This window comes from Apostichopus japonicus, chromosome 23 (genome assembly GCF_037975245.1).
Source record: "Apostichopus japonicus isolate 1M-3 chromosome 23, ASM3797524v1, whole genome shotgun sequence".
Lineage (NCBI taxonomy): Eukaryota > Metazoa > Echinodermata > Holothuroidea > Aspidochirotida > Stichopodidae > Apostichopus > Apostichopus japonicus.
This window is the reverse complement of record NC_092583.1, coordinates 7,791,613-7,811,943: the sequence shown is the minus strand read 5'-3', so window position 1 is coordinate 7,811,943 and position 20,331 is coordinate 7,791,613. Positions and strand designations below refer to the sequence as shown.

The 20,331-nt window shown below is 35.5% G+C and overlaps 1 protein-coding gene across 8 annotated transcripts; it reads right to left on the bottom strand.

Moving 5' to 3' along the window:
• Window positions 1-27: 27 nt before the first annotated feature.
• On the bottom strand, window positions 28-18,920 carry LOC139964683 (uncharacterized). 8 transcript variants are annotated; one of them, XM_071966508.1, is made up of 14 exons: window positions 18,787-18,920; window positions 18,222-18,334; window positions 16,471-16,633; window positions 15,152-15,347; window positions 14,146-14,223; window positions 11,934-11,993; window positions 11,076-11,135; window positions 7,643-7,702; window positions 5,926-5,985; window positions 5,073-5,132; window positions 3,356-3,415; window positions 2,503-2,562; window positions 1,645-1,704; window positions 28-543 (listed from the first exon to the last, which is right to left on the bottom strand). In XM_071966508.1, exons 1-14 carry the CDS (start codon window positions 18,834-18,836, stop codon window positions 76-78), a joined length of 1,548 nt encoding a protein of 515 aa, XP_071822609.1. In that variant the 5' UTR covers window positions 18,837-18,920; the 3' UTR covers window positions 28-75. The 8 variants fall into 8 exon arrangements, with proteins under 8 accessions (XP_071822609.1, XP_071822610.1, XP_071822611.1 ...); XM_071966509.1 differs by lacking the exons at window positions 2,503-2,562; window positions 3,356-3,415; window positions 5,073-5,132; window positions 11,934-11,993 and adding an exon at window positions 12,793-12,852 and having other exon boundaries at window positions 61-543; XM_071966510.1 differs by lacking the exons at window positions 5,926-5,985; window positions 7,643-7,702; window positions 11,076-11,135 and having other exon boundaries at window positions 61-543.
• Window positions 18,921-20,331: the final 1,411 nt, after the last annotated feature.

Genomic DNA, 20,331 nt, shown 5'->3' with positions numbered 1-20,331 from the left:
ACCTTGTGCTTGACCACTGTCCCTTGCAATGCAACGGTAGTGAGTGTGCCTCCAGATGTCTTTTAAAAGCACATATCAAAGGCACAGAGGGCATGGTCCATAGTCTTCATAATCCAGATCATGGAATGTGTGAGGCCGCCTCATTAAGATGATTTGCCCAACACCAGCATCAATTACTTGTTGATTGTGAAGGAAGTTGCCTCTGTTGCGAAGGAGGTCAAGCCTTCTTTTCCTCTCTGCTTGATCATTTAGGACATGTATTGCAGCAACATCAGGCTCATCTTTGTGTACTGCTAATAGGTGTCTACCAATAAGAACTTGCACAAGACAACCACAGAAGACACAGGCGTTTTGTTTGTTGTAAGTTCTTTTTTTCTTTTTCTGGTAAGTGCTGATGTAAATTCCTTTGCTTTCACTCTTCAAGTTATTCAAGTTATCGAAGCGATTATTGGTTGCGGTATCGTCATCATCACTGTTTTCCACAATACCCCCTTGCTCCATCATCTGTTCAATAGCTGCCATTACTTCAGGCTTCAGAATAATCTGAAAGTATAATAGTAGATATGAAGCTGAAATGTTTAGCTTACAAACAATATGGTGCTGCATCATTTGATACAGATTTATTTGTACCACCAACTTACACTAGATAAAGCAGAGGGATTTTTAAGCCCCTCATTTAATAGGAGTCTTGCTGGCATATACAATACTAATGTGACAACATAAGGAGTCAACAAAATAATGGTAATGAACAGTGATCATTCAAAATACATCAACAAAATTACACACATTTAGCTGCCCTGCAGTAATGTCACAAGTTTCTATGGTGTCTTCATAGGGAACAAAATGTTGTAACAGTTAATTCCCAATTGTTTTTTGGGGAGGATATCTAGGTGTAAAAAAGTCATTTTGTTGCAATTGTTGGGGAGATGGAAGTGTTGTCCCTAAACGGTACATGTGTAAACAGCAAGTGCACAGCACTATCACCTAAAACAGGAAATGTCTATCAGTGTACATTAACCATTTGTTGTTCCGTTTCAAGATGTTGATACTCAAATGCCTTCATCAGCTAACATACCCCGCAAAATGATAAGCTAGAATCATTATGTGATGATTTTAATACATACTAATTCTAGATTTACTTCGTTCCCCACTTGTTAAAAGATTACCAGGGCATTCTAGACACGGTAGACTGCGGTGCATAGGTTGTGGGGAGACAGGTAAGTGGGTCACTCGTAAATATATAAACCAGTAAGTTTTATAATATTGTAGATAAACTAATCTCTTAATGGAGAGTTATCTTTGTTCATTTAGTAGATTGAAAGTTCATTTTTAGACTTGTGTTTAAACATGCATGGCTAAATCATTATGTGCAAAGCCTTATGAACACTTGATTTTGACAAGAATATACCAATGAATTCATCCAGGTAATCAAAACAAATTACTAAGGGGTTATTAAACACTGTGGTACAGGCAATAAGTTTACTGATACTGTTCTAAGAAACACACGTACATGTTGAACCATATTGATTTCACTAAACTTATCACTTGATGGAGAGTTTCCTTTGCTCACTTAGTTGATTTAAAGCTCTTTTGAACTATGATAAAACTGCATGGCTAAATTATTATGTAATGGCTTATACATACCACTTCAGACTGCTCTCCAGAATTACTAGTCACTTCGTCAGGTTGGGGTTCAGAAATCAACTGTAACAGAACAGCAAAATCAATGTAGTTGCATTCCTCTTTTATGTGAAGGGGGTTTTAAAGATTCCGGCACAGTTTATCAATTACTGGAAATTTTCTAAGAAACATGAATACAGGTGAAACATTAAAGTAGACTTTAGAACAATAGCAAACCTCCAATTAACACTAATACTTGAGGCATTATTGTGATCCCCAATTGGTCATCATTTGTAGATATGTACAAGTGTATTCCTTGTGAATACTGTATACAGTGTCTATATTGTCTTCATAGGGAACAAGTGTGTGTAGCACTATTGGCATTTTATCATCAGAGACAATACATATTTTGACTCATTGGGTCAAGCTGACACTAGGAATGCATTAGAATTGTTTCCTGAACACTCACTGACGATGCTGCTGAAGGGATGAACATTGCTACAAATATGATGACTTGTGATTTAATACACATGTCTTGCCTTGTGGAGACAATACTGGTTTGTGTGTTGGTATATTATGTTAATAGGGAAGATGTTTTTTCATCATGTGTAGGCCTGGACAGCACAATTCCAAAACCATTACTAAGAAAGGCTTAGTAACACCTACTTTTGACAAGAAAATACCAATAATTTCATCAATTTAGTCATATAAAAAAAACTTATTCATTTGTGAAACACTTGGCAACCAATGTTGAACCATTTTGATTTCCCGAATGTATATCACTTGATGGAGAGTTTCCTTTGTTCACTTAGTTGATTTAAAGCTCTTTTGAACTATGATAAAACTGCATGGCTAAATTATTATGTAATGGCTTATACCTACCATTTCAGACTGCTCTCCAGAATTACTAGTCACTTCGTCAGGTTGGGGTTCAGAAATCAACTGTAACAGACCAGCAAAATCAATGTAGTTGAATTCCACTTTCATGTGAAAGGGGTTTTAAAGATTCCGGTACAGTTTATCAATTACTGGAAATTTTCTAAGAAACATGAATACAGGTGAAACATTAAAGGAGACTTTAGAACAATAGCAAACCTCCAATTAAACCTAATACTTGAGGCATTATTGTGATCCCCAATTGGTCATCATTTTTAGATATACAAGTGTATTCCTTGTGAATACTGTGTACAGTGTCTATATTGTCTCCATAAGGAACAAGTGTGTAGCACTATTGGCATTTTATCATCAGAGACAATACATATTTTGACTCATTGGGTCAAGCTGACACTAGGAATGCATTAGAATTGTTTCCTGAACACTCACTGACGATGCTGCTGAAGGGATGAACATTGCTACAAATATGGTGACTTGTGATTTATACACATGTCTTGCCTTGTGGAGACAACACTGGTTTGTGTGTTGATATATTATGTTAATAGGGAAGATGTTTTTTCATCATGTGTAGGCCTGGACAGCACAATTCCAAAACCATTACTAAGAAAGGCTTTATAACACCTACTTTTGACAAGAAAATACCAATAATTTCATCAATATAGTCATATAAAAAAAACTTATTCATTCGTGAAACACTTGGCAACCAATGTTGAACCATTTTGATTTCCCGAATGTGTATCACTTGATGGAGAGTTTCCTTTGTTCACTTAGTTGATTTAAAGCTCTTTTGAACTATGATAAAACTGCATGGCTAAATTATTATGTAATGGCTTATACGTACCACTTCAGACTGCTCTCCAGAATTACTAGTCACTTTGTCAGGTTGGGGTTCAGAAATCAACTGTAACAGAACAGCAAAATCAATGTAGTTGAATTCCACTTTCATGTGAAAGGGGTTTTAAAGATTCCGGTACAGTTTATCAATTACTGGAAATTTTCTAAGAAACATGAATACAGGTGACACATTTAAGTAGACTTTAGAACAATAGCAAACCTCCAATTAACACTAATACTTGAGGCATTATTGTGATCCCCAATTGGTCATCATTTGTAGATATGTACAAGTGTATTCCTTGTGAATACTGTATACAGTGTCTATATTGTCTCCATAGGGAACAAGTGTGTGTAGCACTATTGGCATTTTATCATCAGAGACAATACATATTTTGACTCATTGGGTCAAGCTGACCCTAGAAATGCATCAGAATTGTTTCCTGAACACTCACTGACGATGCTGCTGAAGGGATGAACATTGCTACAAATATGATGACTTGCGATTTAATACACATGCCTTGCCTTGTGGAGACAACACTGGTTTGTGTGTTGGTATATTATGTTAATAAGGAAGATGTTTTTTCATCATGCGTAGGCCTGGAAAGCACAATTCCAAAACCATAACTAAGAAAGGCTTAATAACACCTACTTTTGACAAGAAAATACCAATAATTTCATCAATTTAGTTTTATAAAAAAAAACTTATTCATTCGTGAAACACTTGGCAACCAATGTTGAACCATTTTGATTTCCCGAATGTATATCACTTGATGGAGAGTTTCCTTTGTTCACTTCGTTGATTTAAAGCTCTTTTGAACTATGATAAAACTGCATGGCTAAATTATTATGTAATGGCTTATACCTACCATTTCAGACTGCTCTCCAGAATTACTAGTCACTTCGTCAGGTTGGGGTTCAGAAATCAACTGTAACAGAACAGCAAAATCAATGTAGTTGAATTCCACTTTCATGTGAAAGGGGTTTTAAAGATTCCGGTACAGTTTATCAATTACTGGAAATTTTCTAAGAAACATGAATACAGGTGACACATTAAAGTAGACTTTAGAACAATAGCAAACCTCCAATTAACACTAATACTTGAGGCATTATTGTGATCCCCAATTGGTCATCATTTGTAGATATGTACAAGTGTATTCCTTGTGAATACTGTATACAGTGTCTATATTGTCTCCATAGGGAACAAGTGTGTGTAGCACTATTGGCATTTTATCATCAGAGACAATACATATTTTGACTCATTGGGTCAAGCTGACACTAGGAATGCATTAGAATTGTTTCCTGAACACTCACTGACGATGCTGCTGAAGGGAGGAACATTGCTACAAATATGATGACTTGTGATTTAATACACATGCCTTGCCTTGTGGAGACAATACTGGTTTGTGTGTTGGTATATTATGTTAATAAGGAAGATGTTTTTTCATCATGTGTAGGCCTGGACAGCACAATTCCAAAACCATTACTAAGAAAGGCTTAATAACACTTACTTTTGACAAGAAAATACCAATAATTTCATCAATTTAGTCATATAAAAAAAACTTATTCATTCGTGAAACACTTGGCAACCAATGTTGAACCATTTTGATTTCCCGAATGTATATCACTTGATGGAGAGCTTCCTTTGTTCACTTAGTTGATTTAAAGCTCTTTTGAACTATGATAAAACTGCATGGCTAAATTATTATGTAATGGCTTATACGTACCATTTCAGACTGCTCTCCAGAATTACTAGTCACTTCGTCAGGTTGGGGTTCAGAAATCAACTGAAACAGAACAGCAAAATCAATGTAGTTGAATTCCACTTTCATGTGAAAGGGGTTTTAAAGATTCCGGTACAGTTTATCAATTACTGGAAATTTTCTAAGAAACATGAATACAGGTGAAACATTAAAGGAGACTTTAGAACAATAGCAAACCTCCAATTAAACCTAATACTTGAGGCATTATTGTGATCCCCAATTGGTCATCATTTTGAGATATACAAGTGTATTCCTTGTGAATACTGTGTACAGTGTCTATATTGTCTCCATAAGGAACAAGTGTGTAGCACTATTGGCATTTTATCATCAGAGACAATACATATTTTGACTCATTGGGTCAAGCTGACACTAGGAATGCATTAGAATTGTTTCCTGAACACTCACTGACGATGCTGCTGAAGGGATGAACATTGCTACAAATATGGTGACTTGTGATTTATACACATGTCTTGCCTTGTGGAGACAACACTGGTTTGTGTGTTGATATATTATGTTAATAGGGAAGATGTTTTTTCATCATGTGTAGGCCTGGACAGCACAATTCCAAAACCATTACTAAGAAAGGCTTTATAACACCTACTTTTGACAAGAAAATACCAATAATTTCATCAATATAGTCATATAAAAAAAACTTATTCATTCGTGAAACACTTGGCAACCAATGTTGAACCATTTTGATTTCCCGAATGTGTATCACTTGATGGAGAGTTTCCTTTGTTCACTTAGTTGATTTAAAGCTCTTTTGAACTATGATAAAACTGCATGGCTAAATTATTATGTAATGGCTTATACATACCACTTCAGACTGCTCTCCAGAATTACTAGTCACTTCGTCAGGTTGGGGTTCAGAAATCAACTGTAACAGAACAGCAAAATCAATGTAGTTGCATTCCTCTTTTATGTGAAGGGGGTTTTAAAGATTCCGGTACAGTTTATCAATTACTGGAAATTTTCTAAGAAACATGAATACAGGTGAAACATTTAAGTAGACTTTAGAACAATAGCAAACCTCCAATTAACACTAATACTTGAGGCATTATTGTGATCCCCAATTGGTCATCATTTGTAGATATGTACAAGTGTATTCCTTGTGAATACTGTATACAGTGTCTATATTGTCTCCATAGGGAACAAGTGTGTGTAGCACTATTGGCATTTTATCATCAGAGACAATACATACTTTGACTCATTGGGTCAAGCTGACACTAGAAATGCATCAGAATTGTTTCCTGAACACTCACTGACGATGCTGCTGAAGGGATGAACATTGCTACAAATATGATGACTTGCGATTTAATACACATGCCTTGCCTTGTGGAGACAACACTGGTTTGTGTGTTGATATATTATGTTAATAAGGAAGATGTTTTTTCATCATGTGTAGGCCTGGACAGCACAATTCCAAAACCATTACTAAGAAAGGCTTTATAACACCTACTTTTGACAAGAAAATACCAATAATTTCATCAATATAGTCATATAAAAAAAACTTATTCATTCGTGAAACACTTGGCAACCAATGTTGAACCATTTTGATTTCCCGAATGTGTATCACTTGATGGAGAGTTTCCTTTGTTCACTTAGTTGATTTAAAGCTCTTTTGAACTATGATAAAACTGCATGGCTAAATTATTATGTAATGGCTTATACATACCACTTCAGACTGCTCTCCAGAATTACTAGTCACTTCGTCAGGTTGGGGTTCAGAAATCAACTGTAACAGAACAGCAAAATCAATGTAGTTGCATTCCTCTTTTATGTGAAGGGGGTTTTAAAGATTCCGGTACAGTTTATCAATTACTGGAAATTTTCTAAGAAACATGAATACAGGTGAAACATTTAAGTAGACTTTAGAACAATAGCAAACCTCCAATTAACACTAATACTTGAGGCATTATTGTGATCCCCAATTGGTCATCATTTGTAGATATGTACAAGTGTATTCCTTGTGAATACTGTATACAGTGTCTATATTGTCTCCATAGGGAACAAGTGTGTGTAGCACTATTGGCATTTTATCATCAGAGACAATACATACTTTGACTCATTGGGTCAAGCTGACACTAGAAATGCATCAGAATTGTTTCCTGAACACTCACTGACGATGCTGCTGAAGGGATGAACATTGCTACAAATATGATGACTTGAGATTTAATACACATGCCTTGCCTTGTGGAGACAACACTGGTTTGTGTGTTGGTATATTATGTTAATAAGGAAGATGTTTTTTCATCATGCGTAGGCCTGGAAAGCACAATTCCTAAACCATAACTAAGAAAGGCTTAATAACACCTACTTTTGACAAGAAAATACCAATAATTTCATCAATTTAGTTATATAAAAAAAAACTTATTCATTCGTGAAACACTTGGCAACCAATGTTGAACCATTTTGATTTCCCGAATGTATATCACTTGATGGAGAGTTTCCTTTGTTCACTTCGTTGATTTAAAGCTCTTTTGAACTATGATAAAACTGCATGGCTAAATTATTATGTAATGGCTTATACCTACCATTTCAGACTGCTCTCCAGAATTACTAGTCACTTCGTCAGGTTGGGGTTCAGAAATCAACTGTAACAGAACAGCAAAATCAATGTAGTTGCATTCCTCTTTTATGTGAAGGGGGTTTTAAAGATTCCGGTACAGTTTATCAATTACTGGAAATTTTCTAAGAAACATGAATACAGGTGAAACATTTAAGTAGACTTTAGAACAATAGCAAACCTCCAATTAACACTAATACTTGAGGCATTATTGTGATCCCCAATTGGTCATCATTTGTAGATATGTACAAGTGTATTCCTTGTGAATACTGTATACAGTGTCTATATTGTCTCCATAGGGAACAAGTGTGTGTAGCACTATTGGCATTTTATCATCAGAGACAATACATACTTTGACTCATTGGGTCAAGCTGACACTAGAAATGCATCAGAATTGTTTCCTGAACACTCACTGACGATGCTGCTGAAGGGATGAACATTGCTACAAATATGATGACTTGCGATTTAATACACATGCCTTGCCTTGTGGAGACAACACTGGTTTGTGTGTTGGTATATTATGTTAATAAGGAAGATGTTTTTTCATCATGCGTAGGCCTGGAAAGCACAATTCCTAAACCATAACTAAGAAAGGCTTAATAACACCTACTTTTGACAAGAAAATACCAATAATTTCATCAATTTAGTTATATAAAAAAAAACTTATTCATTCGTGAAACACTTGGCAACCAATGTTGAACCATTTTGATTTCCCGAATGTATATCACTTGATGGAGAGTTTCCTTTGTTCACTTAGTTGATTTAAAGCTCTTTTGAACTATGATAAAACTGCATGGCTAAATTATTATGTAATGGCTTATACCTACCATTTCAGACTGCTCTCCAGAATTACTAGTGACTTCGTCAGGTTGGGGTTCAGAAATCAACTGTAACAGAACAGCAAAATCAATGTAGTTGAATTCCACTTTCATGTGAAAGGGGTTTTAAAGATTCCGGTACAGTTTATCACATACTGGAAATTTTCTAAGAAACATGAATACAGGTGACACATTAAAGTAGACTTTAGAACAATAGCAAACCTCCAATTAACACTAATATTTGAGGTTTTATTGTGTTCCCCAATTGGTCATCATTTTTAGATATGTACAAGTGTATTCCTTGTGAATATTGTATACAGTGTCTATATTGTCTCCATAGGGAACAAGTGTGTGTAGCACTATTGGCATTTTATCATCAGAGACAATACATATTTTGACTCATTGGGTCAAGCTGACACTAGGAATGCATCAGAATTGTTTCCTGAACACTCACTGACGATGCTGCTGAAGGGATGAACATTGCTACAAATATGATGACTTGTGATTTAATACACATGCCTTGCCTTGTGGAGACAATACTGGTTTGTGTGTTGGTATATTATGTTAATAAGGAAGATGTTTTTTCATCATGTGTAGGCCTGGACAGCACAATTCCAAAACCATTACTAAGAAAGGCTTAATAACACCTACTTTTGACAAGAAAATACCAATAATTTCATCAATTTAGTCATATAAAAAAAACTTATTCATTCGTGAAACACTTGGCAACCAATGTTGAACCATTTTGATTTCCCGAATGTATATCACTTGATGGAGAGCTTCCTTTGTTCACTTAGTTGATTTAAAGCTCTTTTGAACTATGATAAAACTGCATGGCTAAATTATTATGTAATGGCTTATACCTACCATTTCAGACTGCTCTCCAGAATTACTAGTCACTTCGTCAGGTTGGGGTTCAGAAATCAACTGTAACAGACCAGCAAAATCAATGTAGTTGAATTCCACTTTCATGTGAAAGGGGTTTTAAAGATTCCGGTACAGTTTATCAATTACTGGAAATTTTCTAAGAAACATGAATACAGGTGAAACATTAAAGCAGACTTTAGAACAATAGCAAACCTCCAATTAACACTAATACTTGAGGCATTATTGTGATCCCCAATTGGTCATCATTTGTAGATATTTACAAGTGTATTCCTTGTGAATACTGTATACAGTGTCTATATTGTCTCCATAGGGAACAAGTGTGTGTAGCACTATTGGCATTTTATCATCAGAGACAATACATATTTTGACTCATTGGGTCAAGCTGACACTAGGAATGCATTAGAATTGTTTCCTGAACACTCACTGACGATGCTGCTGAAGGGATGAACATTGCTACAAATATGATGACTTGAGATTTAATACACATGTCTTGCCTTGTGGAGACAATACTGGTTTGTGTGTTGGTATATTATGTTAATAGGGAAGATGTTTTTTCATCATGTGTAGGCCTGGACAGCACAATTCCAAAACCATTACTAAGAAAGGCTAAGTAACACCTACTTTTGACAAGAAAATACCAATAATTTCATCAATATAGTCATATAAAAAAAACTTATTCATTTGTGAAACACTTGGCAACCAATGTTGAACCATTTTGATTTCCCTAATGTATATCACTTGATGGAGAGTTTCCTTTGTTCACTTAGTTGATTTAAAGCTCTTTTGAACTATGATAAAACTGCATGGCTAAATTATTATGTAATGGCTTATACGTACCACTTCAGACTGCTCTCCAGAATTACTAGTGACTTCGTCAGGTTGGGGTTCAGAAATCAACTGTAACAGAACAGCAAAATCAATGTAGTTGCATTCCTCTTTTATGTGAAGGGGGTTTTAAAGATTCCGGTACAGTTTATCAATTACTGGAAATTTTCTAAGAAACATGAATACAGGTGAAACATTTAAGTAGACTTTAGAACAATAGCAAACCTCCAATTAACACTAATACTTGAGGCATTATTGTGATCCCCAATTGGTCATCATTTGTAGATATGTACAAGTGTATTCCTTGTGAATACTGTATACAGTGTCTATATTGTCTCCATAGGGAACAAGTGTGTGTAGCACTATTGGCATTTTATCATCAGAGACAATACATATTTTGACTCATTGGGTCAAGCTGACACTAGAAATGCATCAGAATTGTTTCCTGAACACTCACTGACGATGCTGCTGAAGGGATGAACATTGCTACAAATATGATGACTTGCGATTTAATACACATGCCTTGCCTTGTGGAGACAACACTGGTTTGTGTGTTGGTATATTATGTTAATAAGGAAGATGTTTTTTCATCATGCGTAGGCCTGGAAAGCACAATTCCAAAACCATAACTAAGAAAGGCTTAATAACACCTACTTTTGACAAGAAAATACCAATAATTTCATCAATTTAGTTATATAAAAAAAACTTATTCATTCGTGAAACACTTGGCAACCAATGTTGAACCATTTTGATTTCCCGAAAGTATATCACTTGATGGAGAGTTTCCTTTGTTCACTTAGTTGATTTAAAGCTCTTTTGAACTATGATAAAACTGCATGGCTAAATTATTATGTAATGGCTTATACCTACCATTTCAGACTGCTCTCCAGAATTACTAGTCACTTCGTCAGGTTGGTGTTCAGAAATCAACTGTAACAGAACAGCAAAATCAATGTAGTTGAATTCCACTTTCATGTGAAAGGGGTTTTAAAGATTCCGGTACAGTTTATCAATTACTGGAAATTTTCTAAGAAACATGAATACAGGTAAAACATTAAAGTAGACTTTAGAACAATAGCAAACCTCCAATTAACACTAATATATGAGGTTTTATTGTGTTCCCCAATTGGTCATCATTTTTAGATATGTACAAGTGTATTCCTTGTGAATACTGTATACAGTGTCTATATTGTCTCCATAGGGAACAAGTGTGTGTAGCACTATTGGCATTTTATCATCAGAGACAATACATATTTTGACTCATTGGGTCAAGCTGACACTAGAAATGCATTAGAATTGTTTCCTGAACACTCACTGACGATGCTGCTGAAGGGATGAACATTGCTACAAATATGATGACTTGTGATTTAATACACATGCCTTGCCTTGTGGAGACAATACTGGTTTGTGTGTTGGTATATTATGTTAATAAGGAAGATGTTTTTTCATCATGTGTAGGCCTGGACAGCACAATTCCAAAACCATTACTAAGAAAGGCTTAATAACACCTACTTTTGACAAGAAAATACCAATAATTTCATCAATTTAGTCGTATAAAAAAAACTTATTCATTCGTGAAACACTTGGCAACCAATGTTGAACCATTTTGATTTCCCGAATGTATATCACTTGATGGAGAGTTTCCTTTGTTCACTTAGTTGATTTAAAGCTCTTTTGAGCTATGATAAAACTGCATGGATAAATTATTATGTAATGGCTTATACGTACCACTTCAGACTGCTCTCCAGAATTACTAGTCACTTCGTCAGGTTGGGGTTCAGAAATCAACTGTAACAGAACAGCAAAATCAATGTAGTTGAATTCCACTTTGATGTGAAGGGGGTTTTAAAGATTCCGATACAGTTTATCAATTGCTGGAAATTTTCCAAGAAACATGAATACAGGTAAAACATTAAAGTAGACTTTAGAACAATAGCAAACCTCCAATTAACACTAATACTTGAGGCATTATTGTGTTCCCCAATTGGTCAATCATTTGTAGATATGTACAAGTGTATTCCTTGTGAATACTGTATACAGTGTCTATATTGTCTCCATAGGGAACAAGTGTGTGTAGCACTATTGGCATTTTATCATCAGAGACAATACATATTTTGACTCATTGGGTCAAGCTGACACTAGGAATGCATTAGAATTGTTTCCTGAACACTCACTGACGATGCTGCTGAAGGGATGAACATTGCTACAAATATGATGACTTGTGATTTAATACACATGCCTTGCCTTGTGGAGACAATACTGGTTTGTGTGTTGGTATATTATGTTAATAAGGAAGATGTTTTTTCATCATGTGTAGGCCTGGACAGCACAATTCCAAAACCATTACTAAGGAAGGCTTTATAACACCTACTTTTGACAAGAAAATACCAATAATTTCATCAAATTAGTCATATAAAAAAAACTTATTCATTCGTGAAACACTTGGCAACCAATGTTGAACCATTTTGATTTCCCGAATGTATATCACTTGATGGAGAGTTTCCTTTGTTCACTTAGTTGATTTAAAGCTCTTTTGAACTATGATAAAACTGCATGGCTAAATTATTATGTAATGGCTTATACGTACCACTTCAGACTGCTCTCCAGAATTACTAGTGACTTCGTCAGGTTGGGGTTCAGAAATCAACTGTAACAGAACAGCAAAATCAATGTAGTTGCATTCCTATTTTATATGAAGGGGGTTTATACATAAGTTCATAATAATAAGTTTACTAAAACATTTCTTAGAGACATTAATGATGTTGAAACAGTCAGATAGACATTAATGCAATAGTAAAGGTCCCATAAAGATTGATACAGGATGATACAAATAATTCTCACTAAAGAAATTGGTGTTTTCATGACCTTTTCTGATATCACAGTTTTCTTGAGGACCACCATGTCAGGAAAATATTGCACAAAGTGTTTTCTTTAAATCAAGTAAACTGGATGACTATATATCAGCAGTGAGCACACAAGAATTTCCATGATATTTTTTCTTATATCACAGTTATATCACAGTACAATGGCATATAGTTTTTCTCCATAGCAGTTTTCCTGAGTACTACCAAATCAGCAGAGTTCTGTAATGGGGTATTTCTGCTAACAAATAGTTTCCTGAGGTCTACCACATCACAGAAGCTCTGTAACAACGCAGCTCATGCACAGCAACTGGTCTGAGGATAACCTTCTCAGAGAAACATGGATATAATGTATTTTCTCTTTCAATTTTCCTGAGGACAACATTACCACAGATACATAGACTGGTAAATAGTGTTTCTTTTAAATACATTTCATCACACAAAAATGGCAAACCATGATAATCATACATATTTACTGAGCAGTTTTCCTCAGGGCCACATGCTGTATCTGAGAATGCTTCATACCAGAGGAAAACTGCAATGACATTTTTCATTCATAATTTTTTTTCTGGACACTGCAGTGATCTATTTCTTTGTTCACAGTTTTGTCTGTAGGATTAATTGTTATGAAAATTAAGTTATTATGAAAAACAGGAAAATTATGAATTTCTGTAAATCACAGTTTCTTGAGGACAGCCAAACCAGAGAAACACCAGAATTATTTCTTCAAAAACGGTTATCTGAGGACTAACCATATCATCACACAAACATTTTACTCCATTATCGTAGGTTTCCTGAGAACTAAAGGAAAGAAGCGTGGAGCTGACATTTCTAATATCACAGTTTATTTGAGGACTATAACCATATACCAGAGAAACACTACACAATGGTTTCTCTTTTGAAGTTTGTGGAGAAGAATCATAGTAGAGGCACAGACTTTAATAGCATTCTCTAAATCCTGGCATTACCTTCACCTCAAAAAATTTAACTATACTAATTTCAGACCATCTTCCACTGCAGATAAGCTTTATTAATGGAAAAAATTATCTTTGGCTAAAGAAATATCAGTAATGACCAACCTTTTTAAAACCACAGAAAGAAAGTTCATCAAGGCTGTGATGCAATGGTACTGTCTTATTTTCTTTTCCTTCCAGTGGCTGAAAAGCAAATTGTCAGGAATTATTAATATTCTTCCTTTAACCAGTTACATCCAAACAAAATATTATGTCCACACTCCCCACATTGAGAGTATGGTGTTGTAAATGTTAATGGTAGACTTGGTGAATTTGTTACCAGTCCTGATAACCCCCCCCCCCCTCCCCCTCAACCAACCAATAATTCCCATTATTTGCAAACCATATAGGGCTCTCATTTACCAACGTAACCGTTGAGGTACAAAGTTTCAAGCATGTATATATATAACATTAGAATAATGAATTTTCATGCTTGTAACCGTACAAGTCTTTGTTTGTTCATGCCTGTAACCATTTATTTATATATTTGTTTCTTCAATGAAACAACAGCTAGCAGGTGAGTTGAAAACATTTCACAATTTAAGAGGAAAAGAAGTGTCCTGAAGACGTTTCCTTTTGGTCATTTCCTAAGGGCCTCTTGGACTCTTTTCTTGGTCTGCATCATATGAAAAAAAGAAATGGCTTTCATATTTTTAAGTTTGCTCTTAGTGTATGGATTAGTCAAAATTTTGCGAAAAAAGAACATCACTGGGATCTTGTGTTTGTATACATAGTATTTATGAGCACTGAAAGAAATTAATTGAATTTATTGACCATTGTAATAAGTACGTTCCTTTCCATAATCAGACTTTATGATAGACAAGTGCAAAGGAACAGCATGGGTTGGGCTTAGTTGATGCTCCACTTGGCTAAAATAAGCTATTAACTGCATTTGTTTGCATTACTGTAACCTAAAACAGGCATAATATTATCAGTAATACAAACTTATTTACAACGTGTCATTGCAAGTTGCTGCATGTGGCCACACATTTTGTTCTCTTAATGAGATAAGAAGAATTTACTTTACTTTATTTGAAAAGAGGATAGCTATTAGCAATGAGGACATCTTTACCTTTCTCCGCCATGGGAGATTGGCTACACCATAGTCAAACCGCAGTTCTGTCTCAGCTGGGATGTCTTTAGTAGCAAACAGACATAGGTAGGGTTTGGACTGGTGTAGTTTGCAAACAATGATCATTTTGCAGTTTGGGGCTATGTGGTTATCATTGACCAGCCTTCCTTTCCCATGCTTATCAGTAGCATCCACACTAAATAAAAAGGTAAGAGAAAGACAGTTTAAAAACAGGCATGTAAGAAGAGACATTTATGTTAGTATAACATTCCTCAGCTGACAGCACCAAGAATAGATGTATCACAAACTAAGGGGGTTATAGAAATGGTTAGGCAGCTGTGTACAGGTCAGTGCACATGCAGGAATGAACTGTAGTCTAACAAAATTCACGTGGTTTGACATTACAGTTGGTAATGAGGATCAAGTGCAGTACTGCAATATATATGTCACTTGTTGCAAAATCAAGTAAAATGTTCAGGGTGCTTGAACACTAGATCCGGATTAGATCTCAACGTCAGGATCAGCGCCTATCGACATCACAGCTGTAGTGTAAATGCAGTTCAGATCCGGACCTGATCCTCCTATTTTGATGCTGGCAGAGACCAGGATTTTATCCTGATATCAAGATCAAGTGTGTAGTGTTAACCCTTCAGGATCAACTGTGACTGTGTTGAAGTAGCCTTCCTTGTCATAGCAGGGAGTTGTTAGTGAACAACTCCCTGGTCATAGCCTGCTGCATATTCTGGTAGGCCTACATAGTTAATGGTATATGTATGTTTCATAGCCTTAAGACTGTGAATATAGAGGAACCTTTAGTGAATTGCAAGCCATTTTATATCGACAATGTCCTGACTAATTAAGAATTTCGAATACTGGTGCTTGTAACTGTATAGACATTTGTGATACGACACAAGCTGTCCCAACAGCAAAAGCTCTGAATAGTGAACAGTTTGTTTTAAGTTGTAGGTTAGTTGCTAGCCTCCATAATGCTCCATACCACATCAACACTAAGTAGTGTAAAGTATAGGAGGATCAGAGTATGAACTAAGTATGAACATGTCGGGATCAGTCATTTTATTACCACATGCAGGGATAATCGTCTAATAACATCAGTGGATCTGATCAGGATCTAGTGTAGCACCTTTATTCAACTTGTCATGAACAGCTATAGTTATTATGGAATTGCAAAGAAACTGATTCAAATGATTTCAAGCTGCCACATGAAATATTTATCAAAGTTTCAATGCAGGATACTGCACCCTTGTAAATTTATTTACAATAATTAGTTTAAGCTAAGATACTTATGTGTAAAAACTCACCATTTCAGAACACCTTTGTCCTTAAAAAAGTAAAGGAAACTCCCCTTTGAAAGTGGGTAAGTTTTTTCTCTCTTCACTGCTTCTTCTGATGAAATTAGTTCACCCCGATACTCCAGCAAAAAATCTTTCTGGCTGAAGTCCCTGGAAGTGAATACACCATAACCTGTCAATATAAAAGTGTAAAGGACAGTGCATCATTATTTGCCAGCAACATTAACTTTAAAACAATTATTGCTAATGCACTTGCATCTATTTAGATCATGATGGTAATTTATTTCAGGCTCTATGTTGCTTATCTAATTTTGATAGATGTGAGCAGTGAAAGCAAATTAATCTTCCTGACATAGTGCTTTTTTTTTTTTTGGAGCATTTACTGGCTGAAAAATGTGGTATATGATTAAAGATTCCTTTTTCGCTACATTTCTGTTCCTTCTCTGAAATTTGGGATAATCCTTGGTTATATCTATGTGGATTGTGGTATCTGAAGTGTTCCATTATAAGCTACAGTATAGGGCATTTACTACATTTGCAATGTAAGCAAAAACGATATGACATATCACATATATCAATATATAGGATATTATCTGAGGTGTACTTGACTTCAGTATATTAAATTAAATGTAGATCAATAGATAAATTTGCATTTCCTACATGGAACACTCACTTATATGTATGCCACCTGCATATATGCAAAATGTCTTCACTGATGATCAATGGCCCACCATATCATAGCAGCTGAAGGCCTATGATATGTTTTTATGTTAATGTGACAATTATAAACATGTATATGGACATCCTCAAAAGCAGCATTGTCATACAGACCAGTATAGACACAGTATCTCTATGAACTGTGCAAGCCTTCAAGCTCAAGACCACAATAGTATATGAGTTAGCAATTTCTTTCCAATGAGCTCTCTACCATCGAAAGGCAAGTAGTGACGAAGGAAAGTAATGTTACATAACCATTAACCAGTACATCTGTAATTGCTATACCATCTGTGAGGAGTGTTCACATACATACTATATTAGGCAGCTCCTACCATACTTCTTGTTGAAGTTTTGCCATTTTACAAACTTGAAGCGATTGAAAATGTAAGATCAGAGTCATGCTTGCTGGTTACACCAAAGCTGAATGTTACTTGACTTTTTAAATACTGGCTACTGGCATGCACCGAGGGGGGGGGGGGGGTGGGGGGTACAAACTTCTTAAGTTGTAAGTACCTACATATTGTTCATATAGTTGCCATTGCTTTTTTCAATTAATTGGTGTTAACAGCTAAGAAAATTAATTTGTAGGAAGAAACAGGAACTATGGAACCTATGCAGAGCTGATGTACACAGCCACTTCCATTCATTCAATTCTGTGAAGTCATACTTTTACCTGCTTGAATAAATGTATTGCGGGCTGCTATGCCCCTAGTTCTCTATGCCAATCTGTCGATTGTGTTCTAAGTTTAGCTGACTAGTTTTGTGCATGTAGCTACACAAGATGATATGGCCTGCTTCATGCACATGTCACATATTATTTGTTCAGCTCATTCAGGTGCATTTGACAAAGGTAACTAGGATTACATCATTCATCTTGTAGGTTGGTACGAAAGTTTAGTAATATGGGCAAAATTCCAACATCTAGGAATGTGTTGTATCCAGAGTTACCTCTGAAAAATATCAAATTTCATTAACATTTTCGTTTTTTATCACAAGCTATGAATAGTAAATACAGCAATTTATGAAAGACAAGTGTACCTTACCAATGAAATCATTTATGTAGCGGACATCAAATCCAGCTTTATCTACCCCAAGCTCACAAAACTTTGTGGCTTCTTCCACAGGCTTCTTCATCAACCGACGTGGCCATCGCTTCCTGTGATATGAGCAACAAAATTATACCAGTAACCTTTCACAGGTTAACTTATAGATAGAAATAACATAGCTAAATAAGAAAAATTACCATGCTATGACTGAATTTTTAAATGTTTTGATAATGGCACCGTCTGGTTTTGTTTTGATTAATAATTTTTTTTTCACTTGCAAATATTACCTTGTTCGCATTGGATTGGGCACACTTTTGTGGTACGGGAAAACTTTAACGAGAGTACTTAAACAATAACACATAAGGTTAGGTTGCATTGGAAACAGGCGTAGCTAAGACTATTGAGGTATTTTAATAGTGACTTACTGTAAATAGATATATTTATGCTTCTTCCTCTCCTTCATCTGCTGTGTTCATTTTACTCTTGATAAGTAGTTGTTAGACTTTGAAAACGTTACTTTCTTAGTTGTGCCTGTTTGCTTTGTCTGTAGTAAACAACTTACCAACTTCTTATGCAAATGTAGTATTGGATGGTTAAACCTGATTGGTTCATAGTGTTGCTACTGGTGGTTGTAGTTGGGCCAATGAGAGAAGTTAAGTTGGTGACATGGTTATATGCTGTAGTTTGGGAGCTCCTTTCCAGGAGTCTTATAGGAAGAGTTGCAGTTTTCTTGTGAGCCAGTCAACAGGGCATGAGTAGAATCTGGGCACTCTTGAGGTTAAAGTCTGTCCACTGTGTAGATATATAGAGTTGTTGTTAACTAAGCTGTCAAACTTGTCTGATGAAAAGGTATCTTAACTTTTCTGGAGGAATTATATGTTGGAGGAATTATTTGTAAATTGTATTTACATCTTGATACTGTGCCTATTCACACTAATGGAATTGATAGAACTGAGAGCTGTCGTCGCTGTTTTTATATTATTGTACCTGGATCTTCTACTTTCGTTGGTAAGGACATCATTCGAACTGATTTGTATTTACTGGAAGTTCATTTATCGCTATCAGCCACGGTACCTTTTTATACTTGCTGTTATCTGCTGGACATTCATTGACCCTTTTTATCCTTTATGGTGGATACCAGTCATAGGGTGTCTACCCTTTAATGTAATAACTTTGGGACATAAAATGTTCTATTGGATTAATTCACATGGTCAAGAGGTTTCTAGCCAGCAACAACAAATCAAACAGTTGATAGGAATACAGTGCTACTGGAAGATACAGACCCCCTCCCAGATAAGCCTATCTCTTATTTTATTAATGTGCACAATATACTAGTCTTGTGGCCACTTGACACTCCCTAGTTAATTGTAACTTTTATCCCACAATTAAGTGTAAATTGATACCTGTTTTAATTGTAATTGTATAACAGTGCATTCATTTGAAGAGTACTTTGCCAAGTTTCTCACGTTGCATAATTACTTAAATATTGTGGCGGGGTTATATAGTTACATACTGAATCTTGCTCAATTCTTATTCTTTATTTAGCCTGTTGTATTTAACATATAGTGGTTAGCTGTCTTCACACTTCGTAACCACTAGGGGGATTCCCAACAAGCCTGCTGGTCAGCTAGCTGCTGACGAGAACCCCATATCCAGCATCCCTTTCATTACCTTCAAACTTGTCTAAATTAGAGCGCCAGCAGCTCTGCTATATTCATTGTACTTGGGCTAGACATTTTAACAGATCCTCATAAGAATAAAGCCAAAAATACATTTATCATACTGATGTGATCTATATGTTCCAATCATATTACAATGTTGCTTGTGCAAATAGTTGTGCTTTCCACCAGTATTTAGAGCTGAATTAAACATTCCAACACTGTTGGTAACTAACGATTAAGTTTTGGTAATCCTATACTGTATTATATAATGATTCAGGACCTTTGCCAATTTAGTTGGAATTTTTGTATTAAAATGCAAATGTATTTAGCTAGTTTGTTTGAAAATAAATATAGTGGGCATGAAGCTATAGTGTACTGACAAGTGGCAAATGGAACACCATTTGCTTTCTATAACATTGTAGATCTTACAGCCTTGGCAACAAAAG

Bases quoted from the DNA above. Each gene is read 5' to 3' on its own strand.
- LOC139964683 (XM_071966508.1), bottom strand. From the start codon at position 18,836: ATGAACCAATCAGGTTTAACCATCCAATACTACATTTGCATAAGAAGT. The intron at 16,634-18,221 runs GTAAGGTACACT...TTATATTGACAG, and splicing joins CTACATAAATGATTTCATTG to GTTATGGTGTATTCACTTCC. The intron at 3,416-5,072 runs GTACGTATAAGC...GTTCTGTTACAG, and splicing joins CTGGAGAGCAGTCTGAAATG to TTGATTTCTGAACCCCAACC.